This window comes from Odontesthes bonariensis, chromosome 21 (genome assembly GCF_027942865.1).
Source record: "Odontesthes bonariensis isolate fOdoBon6 chromosome 21, fOdoBon6.hap1, whole genome shotgun sequence".
NCBI classification, from domain to species: domain Eukaryota; kingdom Metazoa; phylum Chordata; class Actinopteri; order Atheriniformes; family Atherinopsidae; genus Odontesthes; species Odontesthes bonariensis.
Window position 1 is genome coordinate 23013847 of NC_134526.1, and position 22037 is coordinate 23035883.

At 40.4% G+C, this 22037-nt stretch overlaps 2 protein-coding genes across 2 annotated transcripts; one reads left to right on the forward strand and one right to left on the reverse strand.

The window, feature by feature from the left end:
* Positions 1–37: 37 nt before the first annotated feature.
* On the forward strand, positions 38–19272 carry gucy2ca (guanylate cyclase 2Ca). The gene is made up of 27 exons (XM_075454334.1): positions 38–1336; positions 4241–4353; positions 5253–5320; positions 5405–5623; positions 5712–5830; positions 7424–7523; positions 7621–7732; positions 7834–7978; positions 9173–9258; positions 9344–9461; positions 9889–9970; positions 10291–10384; positions 10997–11059; positions 11177–11248; positions 11396–11500; positions 12214–12300; positions 13092–13224; positions 13724–13861; positions 13999–14087; positions 14217–14308; positions 14426–14584; positions 15210–15402; positions 15955–16129; positions 17022–17120; positions 17229–17323; positions 17457–17533; positions 17670–19272. Exons 1-27 carry the CDS (start codon positions 1126–1128, stop codon positions 17875–17877), a joined length of 3252 nt encoding a protein of 1083 aa, XP_075310449.1. The 5' UTR covers positions 38–1125; the 3' UTR covers positions 17878–19272.
* On the reverse strand, positions 19073–21947 carry LOC142371625 (uncharacterized). Its single transcript, XM_075454333.1, has 3 exons — positions 21751–21947; positions 21277–21459; positions 19073–20252 (listed from the first exon to the last, which is right to left on the reverse strand). Exons 1-3 carry the CDS (start codon positions 21851–21853, stop codon positions 19930–19932), a joined length of 609 nt encoding a protein of 202 aa, XP_075310448.1. The 5' UTR covers positions 21854–21947; the 3' UTR covers positions 19073–19929.
* Between the last annotated feature and the right edge of the window lie 90 nt (positions 21948–22037).

Below are 22037 nucleotides of genomic sequence, written 5' to 3' on the forward strand. Positions count from 1 at the left end.
GCTTTTTGCTCTCATTAGGGGGTATTGCAACAGGCGCGTAATGTTTGTAAAGATGCAGAAGAGTACCTTACCTTACTCGTACTGAATACCTTACTCGTACTGTTTTGAGGTACTCTTCAGTAAATTTAGTGGACCTTTTTACAATGAGCACTGATTTCTTTTTACTGTTGGATCGGATTCAAACCGGCCTTCTCAGAGTGAGTTGACAATGGTTTATGAGCAGACATTTACAGGCTTAATCCACCCTGCTTTTATTACCAAGAATATTTATCAGCTCCACACAAGTCTACACTTTTATGGCATCATGTGACCTTTGTCCCTTTCACCATGCCAGGTTTTCTATGCTTCTGCTTAGAAAATGGTCCTCAGAACATGCCGAGCTGTATTAGAAAGTGATGAAAAATGAGGTGAACACATTCCATTTTGTACAGGTTTGTATTTCATTATTGACTTGCAAATTATGTCTGGACTTATTGCGCAGTTATCAAGCGAGCATCTACATTTTTTTCACACTCTTGCACCATTGTAACAGAAGCAAAGGTGACATGAAAATAAACATTGCTGTTAGTCGGACGGTAATGTGGAGGAAGCCTTATTGTTCATATTTCTTATCGGAGTGCGTTCTTGAATAGAGGCGTTAGTTCAGATGGACACTGGAAGTTTTTTTCTGCCCTCCCTCCTTCTGAGTCGTGCACCCAGTGTCACTTGACAGTTGTTCATTAACGCAAGGAAGAGGGTAAACCAGCCCGCAACAAAGTAGAGTATTGATCTCAGGCTTCCTTTGAAGGGACATAAGACTGCAATTTCCTCGTCCCCCTTTTGTATTGTAAGAGCTTGGGGTGAAGATCTTGCACAAAAAGCTTGTTTTGTTTACTTATCTAGATGTCCGATAGTAAATCAAGAAACAGTGGGACTTCTGTTTAGTCACTGAGCAGATCTACTTACTTCTGTTTTTGGACGTTTGTTGTCAGCAGAGAGGATCATTTCTGGCGGACAAAAAAAAACAAAAAAAACAAAAAGCTTTCTGCCTTCTGTTTATTAGAACCGATTTATTTTTTATTGACATGTAGAAACTGGAGAAGGCACAAGATTCTGAGAGATAAAGGCAAGCCTCGAGGATTGAGAATGTACCGCTGGCACAGTTTACCCTACCTGGGAGTGCTGGTAATGGTGGTTGTCGCCAACAACATGCTGGATAAGTGTTTGTCATCAAAACGTCAATACACCATGAATGTCGTACTGCTGGAGGATAACACTTATGGATGGAGTCGACCGTTTGTTCAGAAGGCCGTGGAACAAGCCATTGAAGCGGATAGACTGGAGAACCTCAACAATGGTATGGACTGATCCTAAACATGGCTGGATGTGTGCTATTCATGATAACGCATACAGACAGTAATATGGTTATAAGACATGTGATAACAACTCAATGCCAAGAAAATGTATGCTAAGAATCAGTTCATGAACTAAAGTCAATTCTTTTGTGGACAGCTTAAAAAGAATGGTAATTATAATAAAGATTTCACATTTTATTTAAATTTTAGATTCATGACTAATTCAGACACGCCCTTTTCTTCTTTTCGCTGGAGGAAACAAAATGAAATGTTAACGTCTAAATATATTCGATCAATTCATGACTTTTCATTTCAAGTGGTTTTTATTACCACTTTCACATTGAAAGACATGCAGCAGGGGTGTTCTTTCTACATGTTTTGAATGAGGGGCCTGGCAGAGTCGCAGGGCTGCGTATCCTCTTAAATATCTCCGTACTTGCACTGAAATGTAACTGTATTTTAGTTCAATCCAAAATAATGCATTTCTTTGTCAAATTATACAGACAACGTACTTGAATTCATTTCTCGTTTTATGAACCACTAAACAATATATTGTTGTTTTAGCACAAACGGCTTATACGCATTCTCTAAATGGGATATTGTAAAACAGGAAATACTCCAATGAAAGTACTTAGTTTTTCAGACAGTGAGACAAAAGAACACTTCATGCAACTAGATAAAAAGCTCTCAGTTCTTTTATGTCATGTAACAACGGCTAATCAGGAACAGCTTGCCGTGAGCGGCGTGTTTCACTCCTATAAGTGATTCTTGTAGCTACTGAATTTGTAGCTTTTTGTAGTTTCACTTGTATACGCTAACACATAAGACAAAAAAATCAACCATGGTTGATAACTTCATCCTTGGAACTGCAGGGTACTAATAACAGTCTTAGAAACGTTAATTCAGTCAGACAGACTTTTTATATGAAACAAAATGAATAAAATTGGTTTTGTCAGAAACAATATGAATCCATAGAAAAGGATGTAAGAAAATATGGATGCCCTCCACTCTTTACAGTATTCATAAAAAGATAAACTAGCTGTAGAAATTACTAAAATTGCGTTATAATAACTTGTGTGCTCTTTGAAGGTTTCTATTAACAGCCACAAGTGCTTTCAATGCTGGCAAAGGACTATAGTAACTTCTGGTTTATTGGAAGTTTTACCAGCTATTTTTTTTTACATTGGCAGGAAATAAAGAATATACAAATTACTCAGAAGAAGTCTTAACTGATCAACAACATCTGTGAACCTGAAGTTCTCTACATTTTTTTTTAAAGTTTGCCCTGAATTAACTCTGGGAGATGCTTGGAAGTAGCCTTTGGTGGCTGGATATAACATGACTAGGACTAAATTACCTGCTCTTATTGCCTACAGAAAAGTGGGGGTGGTCGGTGGCGTAGTGGGTTAAGCAGCCGCCCTATGTACAGAGGCTTAGTCCTCGATGCAGCTGGCCCCGGCTCGACTCCCGCACCGAGCGGCCCTTTGCTGCGTGTCTTCCCCATCTCTCTGCCCCCTGCTTCCTGTCTCTCTCACACTGTCCTATCATTAAAGGCATAAAAAGCCCCAAAAAATACTTAAAAAAAAACATGAAAAGTGCAAGTGGACCTTGCCAGTCCAGGAAAGGAGCATGTTCAACAATCTTTGCAACAAAAAAGTGTCCTTCAAACACCAGTTCTATCCCTGTTTCTGCATCTACCGTATACCGTACCGCATCTACGTTTGAGCGTGTGCATATTCATTCCACTCACAGACAAACAACCAGATTACTCATGATGCATGATTACAGTTCCCTGCTGATCAGTTTATCAAAAGATTTACACCATCACGCTCGATCTGGTAAAGAATTAATTCCCGAATGAGCCAGATAGGCTCAGTGTGAACTTATTAAGGTTGTTACATGACCCATTTTGAGTCTGATCAACCCGTTTCACAGTTCTGATTATCAGTTATGAACGTTTCCACAATTGAGGAGACGATATTCTCAACTATTGTCTTCTGTTTGGCAAGCCGCAAAGTCCTCATCCCAAGGGTGGACGCGGTGGATGGCACATCATTGAGTTGTGCTTCAGCCATACACCTTTGTGTGATGCAAGATCAAAACCAGCATATGACGTCTGTGTTTTAACTTCTCATTTATGTTCAGTCAGTAGCATGACAACAGCTAACTAAAACACTTTTGTCATTTTCGGGTTTGACAAATAGCAGTAACTGGTTAGGGCTAGGAAACAATCCTGTTTATTTTACAATTCGCACACAGTTGATCTCACGAACACAGGCTCTTTAAACATAACATACAGTATGTCCTGCAAGGTGTCTGCATGAATGAACGACCCGTGGGCACATTCCCTGGGGAACGGTCTCTCAAATGTGCACGTCACTCCTGTTTTAATGGATTATTTTTCTTTTTTTTCTTCTTTTTTTGGGCTTTTATGCCTTTAATGGACAGGATAGTTGAAGATAGATAGGAAACAGGGGCAGAGAGAGGGGGAATAACATGCAGCAAAGGGCTGCCTGATGCGGGACTCAAACAGGGGCCAGCTGAAGCGAGGACTGTAGCCTCTGTACATGGGGTGCCTGCTTAACCCACTACACCACCGACCATCCTAATGGATTATTTTCTAAAGTTCGGAAAATTTATAACATAAAGTACCACATAAACAATTACATGCTTTACTTTTACTGTCATCAGTTTGTCAGGTTATTTTCACCTTAATGTGATTAATTAATAAACCTCTTGCTGTTGATGGAACTTTTGGCATTCTTTATGGTAGAAAACAAGCAGAAATATTTCGTCTCAAGGTGGTAGAGACAGTCTATTCTAATCTTACAACCTAAAGTGGTTAATGAGTTGATTCATGACATTGATAACTCTTGTTTTACTTTATTTTTTTTCCATGACTCAAGGCTTGGACTTCACTTTGACGGCAAACTACAACGGGTTCAACACCACCGTGTACAACAGGCAGGGCTGTGGGAGCAGCACCTGCGAGGGGGTAGCAATACTAAAGATGCTGGTGGTAAGTTTTGTCAAATGTACTGAATAAAGGACAGTAAAGGGTTTCTTTCAGGGGACACATGAAGATGATATTAATTAAAACTGCTAAGACAAAAAAAGTTCAAACTGAAATGTGTTTATGTTATTTTTCAGTGACCCCCCCCCCCAAAAAAAACCAAGTCACTGAAAGAGATGTCCCCTCACTTTAGTTTTAATGAAAGTGTCTTTTATTGGAAGCTACTGTAAAAAGTCATACAATCCGAGGTATTTTTGTAATTCTGTTTCCACTTTTATCGTGATTACAGGTTCGCTTTTTAAAAAATTGACTTTATTATCCCAAGATGACCTTTTAGCTGGCATAGTTATATATTAACTGCTCCATGATCAGACGTTTGTCATGGTGCACATTAGATTATATATTATGCAATTATTGGAGGTAGTTTGAGGTCATAGGGTACAAAGGAAAATGTTAAGTCATTAAAACAACACCCAATTAATCAGTTAATCAACAGTCAACTGTTGGCTCCCAACATTAACAGCACTAAAACGGCTGCTAACATTGAAGTAGAAAGCCAAGTGACAGATATTACCTGTTATAAACCAATGCAGACTCATGATGCTGCAGTTTGGGTTTCTAGTGAAATGTCTGCTACGGCCTTTGCCTCGGGCAAAAGGTTGGTGCCGAACGTGTGGAAACCACAGAATACACTAGAGGTAGAGTTTAAGGCAATAGATAAACAGCGACACTTAATCATGAGTCATCTGAGTTAATCAATATGGATAGTAAGAAAAAAATCTGTTTTTTCTTCAGATAACTGAATGCACCTCAACCCGAGTAATTGCGTTGTTGCACAAACTGAATGGCACACTTTTAATGCGTGTATGATAACAACTCAACTGTACTGTAACCCTCTGATGCAGAGTAATAATGAAGTTGGATGTGTCATGTTGGGGCCTTCCTGCACTTATGCCACCTTCCAGTTAGTAGAGTAAGTATGACCCAGTTTTGCTCTAATCAGACAGAACTCATCAGCTGATTGACTTTTGAATGTGCGCCCCTTTATCTGCCGCAGTGAAGAAATTGGCTTGAGCCTGAGCATTCCCGTCATCTCTGCGGGGAGTTTTGGCCTGTCATGTGACTATAAACCCAAACTGACCCGCCTTCTGCCTCCAGCGCGAAAAGTCTCCGATCTGTTAGTGAACTTTATGAATGAAACTCTGCCATTTAAATCTGATTGGCAGAGAGTGTATGTCTACAAGAATTCTGCCAATGCAACTGAGGACTGCTTCTGGTGAGTCAGTGCAACCACAAGTCAACTTGAGTGCACTCCATCATATGCCGTATTTTATGCTTCATTGCTCTCGTTGGTCTTGCCACAGGTACAACAACGCACTGGAAGCACCTTCAGCCAGCTTTAACATCCACACAAAAAGAGAAATGCTGCGTGGGGAGAAGGAACTTTTCGAAAAGCTGGAATCTTCAAATAGACACAGCAACAGTGGGTGTTTGTATTATATCCAATTTGAAATTCAGGTTTGAGATGTATTAATACCTTACTCGTACTGGAAATGAGTCAACAAAAAAAGTTACCCGTGAGTATCCGGAGAATAAATCCCCTTCATTTACCAGTAGCGATGATAGCAGGTCTGTTTCACTTGAAGTGAGAATCAACTCTTCATCCCCTGAACACACAAATTCATGGTTCCAGGTTTATGGAACCACAAGAATTTTGAAATCTCATCTGTGGTTTTGAAAGACATGTAGCCACAGCTATTGAATGGATTTGCAAGACACTTAGTACTGACGTTCAAGAACCCTTGATATAGATTTTCATACATCAGTTTTATGAGGAAATAAAAACTTTTAACTTGACCAAAAGTGCAGTAAGCTAGGGCTTATCTTAGCCTGACTACGTCATACTCACGATTCTAGTCAGAATGTGAGTCTGATACCGCTCAATAGAGATTTGGGTATGGGGCATGTTTCAACCGAACCAGGAGAAAAAATGCCTCTTCGCTCAATTGGATAGACCTACAACCAATCAGAGCAACGTAGTATGTGACGTAGATTAAGCGACACACACTTGTTGTAGGAAGGACGGCAAAAACATCTTTTCTATCGATAAAAGCCTTTATCGCGTTCCTCTGTTCGTCTTTCAAAATGAATGCAATGTGGAGATCCTGTAGAACAGACTCGATGGCAGAATCTACACGCCCTAGCTCTCCAGCGGCAGCCGTGTTCAGCTCTTTAGTGACGTAGTCGATAATGTCCCTGTTGATCATCTGTCCATCATCGTATAAAGCCCGCCCTGGCAATCTGATTGGTCCGACCAATTCTTGGTCGGGCATAATGATTTCCCAACTGAGCAGAGCCAGACCGAACTTCCCGACCAAAACTTTTATGGGCGGGGCTAAGTTCGGCTGGCACCCAGGCTAGGCTTATCTATCTCTGTCACCTTAAATTAAAAAAAATAAAAACATCGATTGAACTTAAAATAAAGTTCTGTATTTGCAACTTGAGTGTAAAAAACATGACAAAGACAGAGGAAAGAAACATTTTACCTTTGGGTTGTTGTCAAAAAATTCTTTGTCCAGTGAGATCCCTTTAACATTTGTCGCTTGTGGGTAAACATCTGAAGCTGTCACTGCATTCATGGTGTGTTCATTTAGTACTTTTCAGCACTATGGAGATGGTGCATAAACATACTGAAAAGAATGTGCATCTCTGAGTGCTACATGGGGCGTTTAATGACCCCAAATAAAACGTCCGATTCTCCGCTGATCAATCAGTTAATCCCTATTCTACACCTATAGAGATTTAACAGCATGGTTTTACTCTTAGCAAGTTCACATTTTAATCAAATTGTTTTTTTTATGCTCATCACTTCCCAAGTTTTTGTTGTGAAATCTGATTTCAAATAATTGTTTCATTTGTGTTTGATTTGCGAAATGTGTGGCTTCCACCAGAGTTGCACAAGCCTTAAGATGCATAGCCACACTGTAAAAAAAAAAAAGTGATAAATATAAATAACTTCTCAAACATCTTCCTTCCCTTCACCCTTGTATCCTTGTGTGTGATTTCTTTCTTTCAGTTTTCATCTTATGTGGCGGCGTCAATGATGTGGTTTCAATAAATCAGAGGGCGAAGACGATTCATCCTGACATCATGTTCATTCTCATTGATTTGTACAAGTAAGCTTGGATGTGATTCCACCATTTGGCCTTTATAGAAAAACAATGATTATGTGTACAAGTTATACTTAAAGCGTAATCTCCTGTCCTCGTCTAGCCCTGAGTATTATATCAACTCAACAGCTGCTGTGGGTATGCGAAACGTCCTTGTTGTCACTCTACCACAGAGGAACTACACCTTTGGATCAAAGTCTTCATACAACGATACGGTGAGCTGCAACTTGAACAACCAAACAAGACCACAAAGGAAAATGTGATTCAACAAAGTATTAGAGTTTTTATTTCATCTGTCTTTCAATCCAATGCACAGATAAATGACTATGTGGCTGGATATCACGATGGGGCTCTGCTGTTTGGTAAAGTGCTCAGGGAGAGGATGCTCAGCCACCAAAGCAACAAGAGACCAGCTGATGTGCCCCTGAGTCACCACCCACTTGGAAATGTCTCTTTTAACGGTGTGTGTGTGTATGATCACACGATCAACACAGTGGGACACAGAATTAAAAGTGTATCTTGAAAACCACAAAACAGCATAGAGCAGATTTTGTATGTGGTGTCACATGCCATTATAATAATAATATTGTAATTACAGAGGTATCAATACTAATATGTTTACAGTCATGTGAAAAAGAAAGAACACCCCCTTTCAATTATAAGGCCTCATGTCTCAGGGCATAACAAACAAAAAAAGAAAGTAAAATGAATCGTCTGGTCCTTATCAGGAATGGAATTAGTTATAAACAACCTCAGATGAACAACAACTCATGCAAATTTACACAGTGTCAGTCATGTAAGAGAAATTAAGCCAAAATTAGGAGGCAGTAGAGTCCATGGTTAAATAGCTTGAAGAACCAGCTTCATCAGCAATAACCTGGAATAATCAATTCTTGTTGGACATGATCAGTCTCTCTGTTTCACTGTTGTTGAGAGACTGAACATATCTGAATTATATCTCAAACGCTACAGGCCTCAGTTAGCTTGGAAAAAGTTGAAGTACATGTCAGTACAATGCAAAAAATACTGAACAAGTATGGTATGTTTTGGAGGCTTATCTTTCTAAAAAAAGAGCATGGCAGCACAGCTTAGGTTTGAAACCTTGCATCTGAACAAACTGCAAAATCTCTGGAACAATGTCCTTTGGACAGATATGGTCAGAGTGGAGATGTTTGATCAAAATGCACAGCACCAGGTTGGGTGAAAACCAAACACAGTGTAGCAGCACAAACACCTCATACCAACTTTCAAGTACGGTGGTGAAGGGCTGATGATCTGGGCTTGTTTTGCCACCACAGGGCAGGGAATTGGGGCATGCTACTGACCTCAAATGCACTGTAAGGACCTGTATATGCTTTAAAAAGTATAACATCCAATCTTTTGCTAATCTCTCATCCATGTAAACATTAACACCCATCCTGATCATTTGCCTTTGCTGTATTATGTGTTAAATTGTTCCGGGTAACACAGACCTGAGCTGATTGGGATACTTCTCGATCTTGTGTACAAACTCTGGTATTCTTTCATGTTATTCTGTATGAGAAAATATTTCATTCCAACATCTATTGCTCATCCAATTTTAATGCGGTGCAAATTGAAAATATCTCAGTGTTTGTTCATTTGTACCTGTGTGCGTGTGTTTTCGCTGCAAGCAGGTATGGGAGGATACTATGTGCTAGATGAGTATGGTGACAGAGATGCTAACTTCACTATCATTTACACATCAACTGCCACTGGCGAGGTGAGACTACTGCCCATTGACCGGCTAACACAACTAATTTCAAGGTGAACAGCTGTATTAATTATTTGCTTCTGTCTTTCTCCAGTATGAAACTCTGGCAGTGTTTGATACATCTCAAAACAAAACCATAGATTTTCACCTGAGTCCCTCCCTGCCTTGGAAAGAAGGTCACCTGCCTGATGACAAACCTGAAAAAGTAGCCGGTAATACCTTTTAAACTTCAAGAAACCATGAGCAACTTTATAGGGCAGGCTTCTTCAAAAAGTTATGTGAATTACCATGTAATACTTTTACATGAGGGCTGCTAAGTGTCTTGGTAGGAACAGTTAAAACAAAAAATAAACGTGTTTGTCTCATTTCACCATTTTTGACCAATCAGTTGACCAATTGGAGAAGAAGGACAGAAGCTAATATCTTAGTATTTCATAGAGTGACAAGAAATGAGGCCAAAATGTACAGTACAGTATTAGAAAAATTATAATAATAATTTTATAGCATATAAGCCTATTCTGGTAGACTCAGAAATAAAATTCTGAACTTGTAGGTGAGCATAATATGGACTCTTTAAAGGTATAATGTGAAGACACTGTATATTTCTTTAAATTAATGCCATTGCACGTGTGCCTCCAGACATAAATACACAGGACATGTTGGTGATTGTTTTGGGAGTCAGTGTTGTGGTGGTAACAGCCATCGCTCTCATCTTCTACAGGTAAATAGCAGATGCATTTTCTCAACTGCATTACTACAAATACGGCATGTGGAATTATAACATCACTGTATCTGACGTGATAAAGCAGCATCTGCAGCATTTAGCGGACAGGAAAACAAGGCATAAATTCTCACTTTAGTGTCGGTGATAAAATGCTTGTGGATTTGGAGGAATGAAACATGGTTTCACTTGAACCTAAAGGAACTGTCCGACTAGAAGTTATTCCTCCAGTTATGTGCCTCATAAAGATGCTTTGTAATTGCATACACTTTGAGTGAATCCACGTGTTCCTCGTGTAATCGCTGCATATATACTGTTAGGCAGAACAGGGAAGAGCGTCGTATGCAGAAGAGGTGGTCCCACATTGACCCGCACCTGATCTGTCCCTTTGATGAAAAGGAGGTCTCTCTGAAGGTGAGCATCATCATGAAGCAAGATGAAACAAGACTGTATTAAATAAGTGAAATTATATCAATATCTGAATTTCATTATAGGATAGTCAATAAATTCATGACAAGATTCACATCTGCAAAAAAATGATGACCAGGTGGTGCTAATTTACAGCTATTAGTTACTAAACATTTGGATTTTGTAAGTTAGCAAATTTGGATTTATCCAAAGCAATAGACAATTGAGGAGCTTTTGTAGTGTTTGGGCTCATTCCACCATTGAGGAACCACAAGAAAAAACAAACAAACAAAAAAAGATGCAGTTGGGTGTCAGATGCGTAGCTGTAATACAAGAAGCCATGCAAATTGATGACTTTGTCTAAGGAGGCAGTGTATATTATAAAGAGAAGGGGTCCCAATATCGAGTCAAGCAAAGACATTTGTCCTTTCTATGACATTTTGACAGAATGCCCACTCACAGAACAGCCTGAAAGAGACTCAAAACCCATCCAATTCAAGTAGCAGTTGCTATGTCTCTCCTTCATTATAGGTGTCCATAAATATATGTGGGGGGCCTTTTACAAGTCTGTAACCTGGGGCACTAATTATATGTGGTGTGTTTGTGCTTATGAAACAGATCGATGAGGTGACAAGGAAGGACAGTACATACTTCACTCATCGAGGCCGCTATGACCGGAAGGTATAAATATTTTAATTTCAAAGAATCAGTATTCAGTTTAATAAAGAATATTAATTTGAAGATAATGGTTGTGTGAAAACTGTTTTACTCAGCTTGTTAATTCTTTGTATTCTCCAGCCTGTTATCTTGAAAGAGCTGAAACACTCAGATGCAGATTTCTCCGAGGCTCAGAAAATCGAGCTTAACACTGTAAGACATCTTTGTGTTGTAGCTTAAATATATATACTCACACATATAAATGTATATATGTAATTAAGTGTTATATTTATAACAGACAATACTGACTGCAATGTATGTAACATATCATTTCATCCCCTAATTGTCTTTATGTTTCAGCTGCTGCGCATTGATTACTACAACCTGACTAAGTTTTATGGGACGGTGAAGTTTGAGTATGGTGTGTTTGGGGTGTTTGAGCTGTGTCAGAGGGGCTCCCTCAGGGTAAGAGTATAACCTAAAGAGCCTTGTTTTGTGTTTTTCCTGAATATCAGGTCCAGCTGAAGCCAGTTTTCATCATTATCTAATCGGTTTGATCCTTCTGGTCTACCCGTGAAACTCTTTGCCCACAGATTTGATCCTACATGTTTGTGTATTATCTAGCTTGCAAGTAATTTCAAATTTACTTCTTAAACATTAGATAAGAGGTTAAAGGGATATGGATTTATTTGGGCACACATGTACAAATTCGATGTAATTTAATTTCAGTATTTGGGAGTTTACTGTACTGCCATAATGAAGGTATTGACCGGTTTAGTTATATATTCATTTGGGTGTGAACCATTTTACATGTTGGTGGTTGTAAATGAAGCTATATTACACATCTTGCTTTTAATTTTGTGATTATTTGCTGTATGTATGTATTTACTTCTATGACCATACGTCTTCTTACTTGACAAACATGCCATTTATGACAGAGCTCAGTGGCCTTTCCACACTGCTCTCGGTGGCTTTACTGCTCACTTGAAGATTTATGACACGCAGTTTAGAGAGCACAGTGGTATTTGTGTGAGGGCACCTAATCTCATGCTTGCACAAACACTGACAAACAGAGTGACTTCTACGTGTTCCACTTTTCTATTTACTGAATTCAACCTGTAAGCGGAGTGAAAAGGGCGAGCGAATGTTAACTTTATCTGTTTTTTTTCCCTTTTTAGTACATTCTTAATGACAGGATCTCCTACCCAGATGAAACCTTCATGGACATGGAGTTTAAGATATCAGTCATGTATGACATAGCAAAGGTAATGTTTGGTTTTGATCAACTACCCCAATTCAGAAACATAAGAGTTGAGTGATAAATGCTAATTAAATTACCTTCATTTTTTTACTTTTATTTCATTGCAAATCATAGGAACCCTAGATATAACCTATTTTGTCTCATCAGTTGAATTCAGTTAGTTTCATCCATTTTTGTACTTCAGGCCTGCAACACATTCTAAAAAAAATTGCAAAGGAAACAATTTAAAAGTTGTAATAAAGTAAAAAAACAAAAACAAACACATGATTTTAGTGCAAGGAAAAGTATCCAGAAAAGGCTCTGTTCCCTCAGACAGCACTGCATCAACAACCATTACTTATCATTAGCTGATATAAACACATGGGCAACCTGATTTCAGTGGGAAGCCTTTGCCAAGCACTACAATACTACAATACATTCACAAATGCCTCTGAAAACCTTTGTGTGCAAAGATGAAGCCTTATATTAACCTTCTGATGTGTCGTCAGATTCTCCAGGCCCAGAGGGATCTGTGATTGACAATGACACACTCACATTTATTGTGGTCATACAATTAAGTAGAAAATATCTTTTTTTGGAAAGACTAACGATTAACTGTCTACACTATTATCAGAAAGCCAGGCTCTGTGATGGGTTGCATTAGTGCTCTAGGTAAAGCTAATTTATACTTGCAGGTAAAAGATGTAAGCATCTGCAGTCAAAATAAATGATGATAAAACAAAAATCATCTCTATAGCAACCACCCTCGTCCTATCATCCTTTTCATTACTCCTTTTTGCTATATGTCTTCCACAGGGCATGTCGTATCTTCACTCAAGTAACATTCAGGTTCATGGTCGCCTCAAGTCCACCAACTGTGTGGTTGATAACCGCATGGTGGTCAAGATAACTGACTTTGGTTGCCACACCATCTTAAGTCCAGGCAGAGGTGAGACTGACTTTGATCATCACCCAGGGTGACCGTTCATGTTAACTCTGAGATCATCAGAGGGTCAGACTCTCTTCTCCTCTCTGCACTGCATGCTGGGAGTTGTGTGAGTGGAGGAGATATTGAGAGAGTCGGGAACGTCTGAACTGTTAAGTCGGTTCACACGCTTGTTCAGAAGGGTCTTATATTAGACGATTTGTATGTGAACATGTCACCACTGTTTGTGCCTGCTACTCGAGTCATCGTATCAGGTGTTCATTCCCAATGAACACCTGATACGGTTTGGGGTTTGGGGAGTGTATTGTGTGGTGTGGCTGCAGAATCACTTGTACTTATTATTATTATCTTTTCTTTTTTTTAAATGAATAAAAAATATCTATGTGTGTATGTATATAGTGAGTGAGTGTTTATCTATTTGGCTGTTGTTTTAGTTTTGGTTATTATTTGTAAATGAAAACTATAAAGGATATGTCAAAGGTCTCCTCTCCTCTCCTCTCAGATGTGTGGACAGCCCCAGAGCACCTCCGTAAAGATGGGGTGTCTCAGAAAGGTGACGTCTATGGTTACGGCATCATTGCTCATGAGATTGTTACGAGGCGGTCCCCGTTCTACACCCAGTACTGCTCTAATACTGCAGGTAAGAGACAATCATAATGCCATAAACAACTAAATCTACTAAATGCAAGTGTCCACTTGTGAGAAAAACTTAAATTTGTTTGCATGAAGGAGTTTTTTTCACAATTCAGTTAACACACTGTTGCTGCTATCCCTCAGAGAAGATCTACAGAGTGCAAAATCCCAGACACAACATGATCTTCCGACCTGACCTCAACTTTGAAGGTGCAACAGAAAGGGAGATCGAGGTAACACAGTGAAGCTGTAAACACATTCTGAGTGTTTATAGTTTATATTGTAAAGCTACTTTCCCCCATTGCAGTTGAATATACCCCCCCTTTCTTTTTCCTCTCTTTTACACAAAATGCTGCTTACAGCTCTACATGCTGATAAAGAACTGCTGGGATGAAGACCCTGAACGGAGGCCAGATTTCAAGAAAATAGAGTTAACACTGGGAAAGATTTTCAGGTACATCAACATATTAGCTTAGTAAGACGTAGAATCATCTCTATGAAATGTCACATTGGTGGACGTAGAGTAGCTTCCCACCTGAACTGCAATCTTGTATTTTTTGTTGTGCCAAAGTAACCTCCACAACCAGGCTACTGAGACCTACATGGACAACCTGATCCGTCGTCTGCAGATGTACTCCAGGACCCTAGAAAATCTTGTGGAGCAGAGAACCTTTCTGTACAAAGCTGAGAGGGACAGAGCGGATCGCCTCAACTTTATGCTGCTCCCTGCGTAGGTTTATCTGGTTGTATACACCTGCAGGTGACTGAAAGCAGGAACATGCTTAAAGCTGCACTTACCCTCTTTGATATATGTACAGAGGCTAAAGTGACTTTATCCTGAATCATCAGAGAGTTTCTGAGATTATATTGTGACATTTGCTTGTGTCAGACAGCTCAGGAGTGGTTGGCAGAGATGAAAAGTTAGTATGAGAGTGACATGTGGAATTACTGTCCTTTTACTGTATGAAACGTCTCTGAATATTTGTTGTTCCGTGCTTTGTAATGCTGAAAGTAGTTTTCACAGCTTGTTATGCTGCCCCCATGTGGGTCATAGGAGTTCTAGACACACTCTGTTTGTTCGCCTATTTTTGTCTCATACCTTTTTTTCTGTATCATTTTAATGACATTTAGAAGCAGAGGGGGATAAGTAGTAAGGTTTAAACCTTGTTTTAAACATCAACCCAATCCCAATTGTAAATCCCATCTCGAGGTCACGAGAGCCTGCACCAGCTCGTGGCAAAGCTGTATTTGCATGTGAATGTACATATTACACTCACTTATTGTAAATGCAAAGGAGTAATCTTTTAAAGTTACTAATCAGCATCCCATTGTCTTCTCTTTCTGCGTTTCCCCAGTCCAGTTGTGCGCTCCTTAAAGGAGACGGGCAGAGTGGAGCCAGAGCTGTTTGAGGGGGTGACCATCTATTTCAGTGACATTGTGGGGTTCACCACCCTCTGCCACTACAGCACCCCAATGGAGGTGGTTGACATGCTCAACGAGATCTACAAGAACTTTGACAGCATCTTGGATCATCATGATGTCTACAAGGTAGTGGAACAATTTCAATTCAGATATTAAGTTGTAACTAATTTACAGAGATGGCAGCACAGTAATAGGAGCTTTGATCATGAACAAGCTCATCTGACTCGACTCACATCTCCACCTGCCAGCAATAGCAGATACAAAGCATCTGCTTGCTTAGCTGGGCCTAGTAACAGTGGTTAGTGATTAGCATCATCAAAACAGGCTGTCAGTCTGCACCAGCCGCCTGCTAGCTATTTGTTACTTGCGCTGTCTTCTCACGGTGCATGCAAATTGCATGCAAAGACCCCATAAGTAGTCAGTATTGCAAATGACTTATTCTGTCCCACCAAGCGAGCCATCAAGATTGGTGCCTACAGTGTTCTTCGTGGAAAATAAGCGTTGTCTGAACTCATGTTTCTGAGACTGAAGGTGGTGCTTTGCAGAAATCTCCAGGCATACTATTAATGACTAATGATTTCCCCTTCTGTTTTCTAACGCATACAAACGCCTGTTATGGTCACTTTAACAAAGACTTAAAACTTGCTTTAGTAAAACAATATTTTTATTGCATCCCAGGTTGAGACAATAGGAGATGCATACATGGTTGCCTCAGGTTTACCCAAACGGAACGGCGACAGGCATGCAGTGGACATTGCTCACATGGCCCTGGACATCTTATCATTTGTGAGGACTTTTGAGTTGCAGCACCTGCCAGGGATCCCCCTGTGGATCCGTATTGGTGTGCATTCAGGTACCAAATACAACTGATGATTTTGCACTATTTTATCATCCCCGTTCTTGCCCATAGAAGTCCATCAAAATCTTGATGTGCGAGAATATTTACAAATGTATCCTCCTTAAAGCTGCCGTCGGCAACTTTTTTTTAGTCATATTAGCTTGAACTGTCATGGGATTCTGGAAGTAGAATATTAAATAGGCTGTTTAGGAAAAATCCCAAATTCTGTAGCTCCCTCTAAAGCCTGTAATCGTGCTTGCAAAAATCGAGCGCTCCCGGCTGTTTTTAACCAATCACGTTAGGTTTATTATTTATCTATTATCTGAGCAGAACAGTCACCAACCATGTTGAGCGTGAGTCTGCCCCCAGCTTGTGTGCGCGCACACTGGTGTGAACTCACGTGCACAACCTCGTCCACAGAGGGGGAGGGGTTTGGGGGGCGGTTTGGAGCTTGGTAGAGGTTGGGGGAGGGACCTGAAAGTTGTATCAGTTTGAATTTTCCAACTTTAGACTCGGAATTTTGAAAACCTGCCGATGGCAGCTTTAAGATAATTTGATTTGGATCAACAATAGAGACAAATTTACAGCAGTAAATTTACAGCATAGGAAACAAACAGATAAGATGAAAACTGCATGAAACTGAAAACCTAAACCACAAAACTCTTAATCACTTGAATTCTACGGGAGCCTTTTTATGGATGTGAATGATCTAGAATGTGTTGTACAAAAGGTATTCAAAAAATATCCTAAATGTGAGAACTGAGAAAACAGAAAAGAGAGGAATTAGAAAAATAATGGAGCATCTGACACATGCATTGGATGTAAATATGTATAATTTTATCATCAGGTACTGGTTGTAAATGAAGTATAGGAATTGAATGGGTTGCTTTTGTGCATTTGTGCCTAGGTCCCTGTGCAGCAGGGGTGGTTGGAAACAAAATGCCTCGCTACTGCCTTTTTGGAGATACGGTCAACACGGCCTCACGCATGGAGTCTACAGGCCTGCGTAAGAGAGACACATGCGTACAGCAAACTTTAGAAGCAGCTTATGTTTTGGATTTTCGCAGAAAGAATCGGAGCTTAATGGCTACATTTTTTTCTTTTGTTTTTCCAGCTCTGAGAATTCACGTGAGCCAGTCCACCATTAACACCTTGCAGAGGACAGACTGTAAGTTTGAGTTTGAAAATAGAGGAGAGACATACCTGAAGGTGAGATAGCTTTTAAATGTATAACTTCTGTGTATAAAACCAGGCATCAAACATACTGGCAAACTCAACAGATACAAGACATTTGCTACATTTTCTTTTTGTGTTTCTGTGTCTATATCTAACTGACTTATAGGGTAAAGGCAAAGAGATGACATACTGGTTAACAGGGGCAACTGGGGGAAAATACAATCTGCCAACACCACCAACAGCGTGAGTCAAGTCTCATCTGGATATGTTCCAAACATTTCACAGACTGGACTTGCAAATTTACTGCATATCTATTGATCATCATTTTTGGGTTAACGTGTCCCATGAGCCAAAAAAAATGTCACTTTTACTGCCTCAGGGAGAACTGCCAGCGGCTCAAGCAGGATCTGGCCGAGATGATCGTGTCCAGTCTGGAGAAGCGCGGAGCCGGCAAAGAGGGCTTTGAAAAGAGGAAGACTCTGTCCACCAAAATCCGCTGGAAAGACACCGAAAGCAGCATGCAGAAGGAAAGCCCGCCTGAGTACTTTCACCTGGCCGTCACGGATGACCCCAGTACCTATCTGTGATATCATGCATGAAGAGCTTTCCTTTAAAAGACATTGAAGATGTTTGCCATTGCCTGTGTCTGTCTAAGTCAGCACTGCTGTGTTTTTTGGGACAGCTTGGCTGATTCAAAAGTTGGAGTGACGGTGGAGGAGCAGCAGTAGAGAACGCAGGGTGAGGCTGATGTCCCTGGGTCACAATCATCTTTTTTTTTTTTTCTGGCAACTATTCTCAACACTTACCACAGACTTGTCGCCACACTTAAACCTGAAATAACAGCTTTTTTACATCGGTTGGTCTCATTGTCATAAAAAGGAAAACTCCTTTTTTGTCATTTGTTGTCATTAAACGGAGGGGATGGCCCGAAGATGGCACATCTATGCACTCAATCGCTCAACTAACTGTTATGGCAGGTTGACAAGATGGATGCATTTTGGGTACTTTCTTAAAGGAGGCAAAACATTTTTTTTATCTCAGCTGATCAGCGTTAGGATACATTGAACAGCCGCTGTGCTTGCAATGACATGGAGCATCATTGATTACTTATTATGAAAATAAAAAATACAACAGAAAAAAACAACAGAAAAATAGCCATTGACAGTGTCAATATGATAAATATTGTGTCATATTAATACACCGTTTGCAGGGCATCTCAGCTCACTTTAGTTCATTGGTTGGTATGGCTGTGATGAGACATATTCAAATTCTACAAACTAATGCAGTTTTTCATTGATTTATTTCTATTTTTTTATCACAGTTAAAATATTTTGTAAAATACAGTGCATGGCAACCTTAGCTTACTCCTGCTTGAAAAAAACCCCAAAAACTTTTATTATCATAACTACATTTCAGTGTGTGGACTTCACTGTGAGAGCGCTACTTTAGGCTCCAATTAGAGACCACAGGGTTATCTTTCTGCAGAAGTTTGAATGAACTCTTCTGTACTTTACTGTGCGTTCCCTGCAGGAAGCTGACCGATTGAAAAGTTTGGAAAATTATTTACCATGTAAATAAGCTTTTGCTGCAAAGACAGTGGAACTTCACTCACCTGCACATTTATTCGGTAAACCTTCTGTAGATGTACCGTGTGATGTGATCGTGTAAATTAGACATAAGAAAATGTTAGAAAAGCCTACATGTTTCAGCAGAACCACACAGCCTCCGAAAACATTAAAGTGAATCAGTACCCGTCTCAAACGATTTAGTTAAAACTGTGCAATCCTAATCGAGGGAGGCTGTTTTATTAGTCTGCTTTAGTTTTTATCTAGGTGTGTCTAATAAGTTGGCTCGTGAGTGTAAATCCATATTTCTGTGTCATGGCACAACGATGCTACCTTACTTTTAGGACTTCTGAAATAGTTCTGTCATGATTTTTGTTTGATGTTTTATTAAATAATGTGAGAAATAAGGCACGGGGTTAAGAACATTGTTTCTTTTGTCATTCAACAACACTTTACTGTAAAAACCAACACACACTATATACAGCCTATACAACAATACGTCTTTTTCAAGCAGTGCAAAGATATAAAAAAAAAAACACCTGTAGACTGATCTGATGGCTATAGAAAACCATAAAAACATGGTAAGTTCTCACCACTGTGATTTCAAATCGTGCAGTAAGAAACAACACACAGTCATGTTTCCATCACTTCAGAGGACGTCACCAAACCACTAACTGCCTAACCCGCACTTTAGACCAAGTCTTCTGCCTGAGGAGTAAAGGTTTACTGTACATTATGAACACCAGCTGTTTGTGACTATGTAAAGAGATTTGTCCTCTCAACACGAGTAGCAAATTTACACACAGACAAACTTGTTTTTTCTCTGTTTGTGGTGATTTACAGTTGACATAATGCATTCCCTGGGCCCTTAACCTAACGATCACAGCTGAACGCATGAGCCCTAACTCTTACTCTAAACCGAAGTTTTGACCCTCAGATATTCCTTTGAACATGTAAGGCCCACCATTTGGTCCCCATGAACGTTGTTGGACCCCACAAGTATAGTGGACTCCCAGTTTGTGGATCTCACGAATGCGTGAAAACAAGAACACACACAAACACACACACGTCCCTCTACACAGTTTTAGTTGTAACTAACGCGGTGCCACCCAGCTCTGTGGCAGGAAGTGGGACTCTGTGGTCCGCCATGGTGCTGCATGCAGGCAGCTCTCCGCTTCCCTCTTTACAGCCATACCTCGCGGGGCCCATGCAACCGGTGAAGCCGCCCTCCCACTCTGAGTCTTTTTGGGCCCCAAGGGGCAACTGATGACGGGGCGAGGAGGCCTCTGCTGCTCTCTGAAACATCTCAGCCTGCCCATTTTTATCTGAGGGTGGTGAATGGAATTTGGCAGGTGGTTCCGTTTTCTGAAGAAGCTCCTGATCCGGCACTGCCTCATCTGCAGCACAAATAGACACTAAATATTCATATTTGTTACGACATAAACTGTGATCGGATCTCAGTGATTACATAAATACACATGATGCACTCGATGCAGATAAAGTAAGACATTTATTCATAGCCACAAAGCCATCACCAGTTACACTTTTTACAGTGTTTCTGGATGGAGTTATCTTTAAATAATGGCAGTTTACTGGGTTTTACACAAAAACATTTGTTCAGCCCTTTTGAGCTTTTCCTGGCTGAAAGGGAGTCCCCATTCAAAATGCAACACTCTACCCACTTAAACTCCTGATTTGACTGATACCATGAGAACAACAATGTGTTTCACAGCAGCTGAATGAACTAATGTAGTTTTCTACATTGCTGGTTGTGCTGTGGACTGACGCGTCTATTCAGCAAGGACAAAAGAATTCTACTGCTAAAGTGAATGTGAGGTGCATTCCTGAAGATTCAAATTACGGCCTGAGTCAATTACATGAAGCACAATGTTTGATTGAGGCCTGCGGGGCCATTCCCAGCAGCTGCTGCAGGCATGTCACGTGGGAGTGGGTTAGGGTTATAATAAAGCTTCACGTATTCAAGCTCCATTTTTGTCCATCTTTTTTGTCTTTTCTCTTGTATGCTTTGGTGATGAAGAGTCAGTTTGGAGACCAACGGATGTGTGCTGAAACCAGAATAGCTGGTGAGAGAGTGGTGCCGACCCATGGGACACTTCAGAAGAAGAGAACAGAAACTGTGGAGTTTCTGTGATGAACGTCACACTTCATCACCTGCTTGCCTGCGAGCCCATTTCCTCCACACCACTCAGATGTCTGCTTTGACTAAACATGCTCCCCACTTACAAAACTACACACTACACACTACCGACAGGTCTCTATTCTCGCTCTGTTAGGATAGAATTAACCCATTCTCTGATTAGTATTTAATCGACACTCAAACACTATTACTTCCAGCAGCTTAGGGTGTGTTGGCTTTAATGTTAAAAAACACATGTCAACTTTAAACATCTGATTCCTTACCAGGGCTGCCGCTGTCTCTAGTCTGTCGTCTGAATATGACAAACCACAGAGTCACGGCCAAGACGGACCCCAGCGTGGCAAGGATCACACATATCCACAGAGCTGGACTCAGCACCGACATGGAGTCAGCCGTGGCAGTGGTGGTCTTGGCAGTGAGCCGGCTCTCAATCATCAGGACAGGCTCTGAGGAGAACAGAAACAACTGCCTGAACAAGAACAAAACATTTACATTGCGAATGCATGTAAAAGCAAATCTATCTAAAAGGAAATGAGCAGAAGCTGGACATTTATTACCACCGTTCAGAGTCTAAATGAGCATGAGATTCAGTGACTTCAGATGGACAAAAAGGTATTTATGTTGCTTTGGGACTGAACCTAAACTCTGACAGAGCACTTCCTGTTCAGAAAGTTGATAAAAGAAACATTTTCTCAAAAAGAAGAAAAAGAAAAGAAAAGAATTTCTGAGAAACTCACTTGTTGTTGAATACACTTTACGGCTCGGCTCCGTCCTCGTGTTGACACACATGCGAAGGAGGATGTCCCAAGACTTGCCCTCAAGACAGGTCTTCTTGGCCATGGCTGTAGCAGCGTGAGTGATGATGAGATCGCCTGTAGTGTTACCCTCCTCTGAATCTTGTGTTTGTGACACAAACCAAAAGAAGAAAAAGGGATACGATGGGAGGATTTGTGAAATGAATGTCGCAGGCCTAACAGACGTTTCAGTTCCTCCATTTAGAAGGAAAGAGTGAATCACCATATGC

What these genes read in the sequence shown, in the direction of transcription:
- gucy2ca (XM_075454334.1), top strand. Translation starts at nt 1,126, where the DNA reads ATGTACCGCTGGCACAGTTTACCCTACCTGGGAGTGCTGGTAATGGTG. An exon ending in GCCACCTTCCAGTTAGTAGA is followed by an intron (nt 5,321 to 5,404) that starts GTAAGTATGACC and finishes TATCTGCCGCAG; the next exon opens with TGAAGAAATTGGCTTGAGCC. An exon ending in GTACTGCTCTAATACTGCAG is followed by an intron (nt 13,862 to 13,998) that starts GTAAGAGACAAT and finishes GCTATCCCTCAG; the next exon opens with AGAAGATCTACAGAGTGCAA.
- LOC142371625 (XM_075454333.1), bottom strand. Translation starts at nt 21,853, where the DNA reads ATGGCCAAGAAGACCTGTCTTGAGGGCAAGTCTTGGGACATCCTCCTT. An exon ending in TAAAGTGTATTCAACAACAA is followed by an intron (nt 21,460 to 21,750) that starts GTGAGTTTCTCA and finishes TGTTCTCCTCAG; the next exon opens with AGCCTGTCCTGATGATTGAG. An exon ending in TAGAGACAGCGGCAGCCCTG is followed by an intron (nt 20,253 to 21,276) that starts GTAAGGAATCAG and finishes TTTGTGCTGCAG; the next exon opens with ATGAGGCAGTGCCGGATCAG.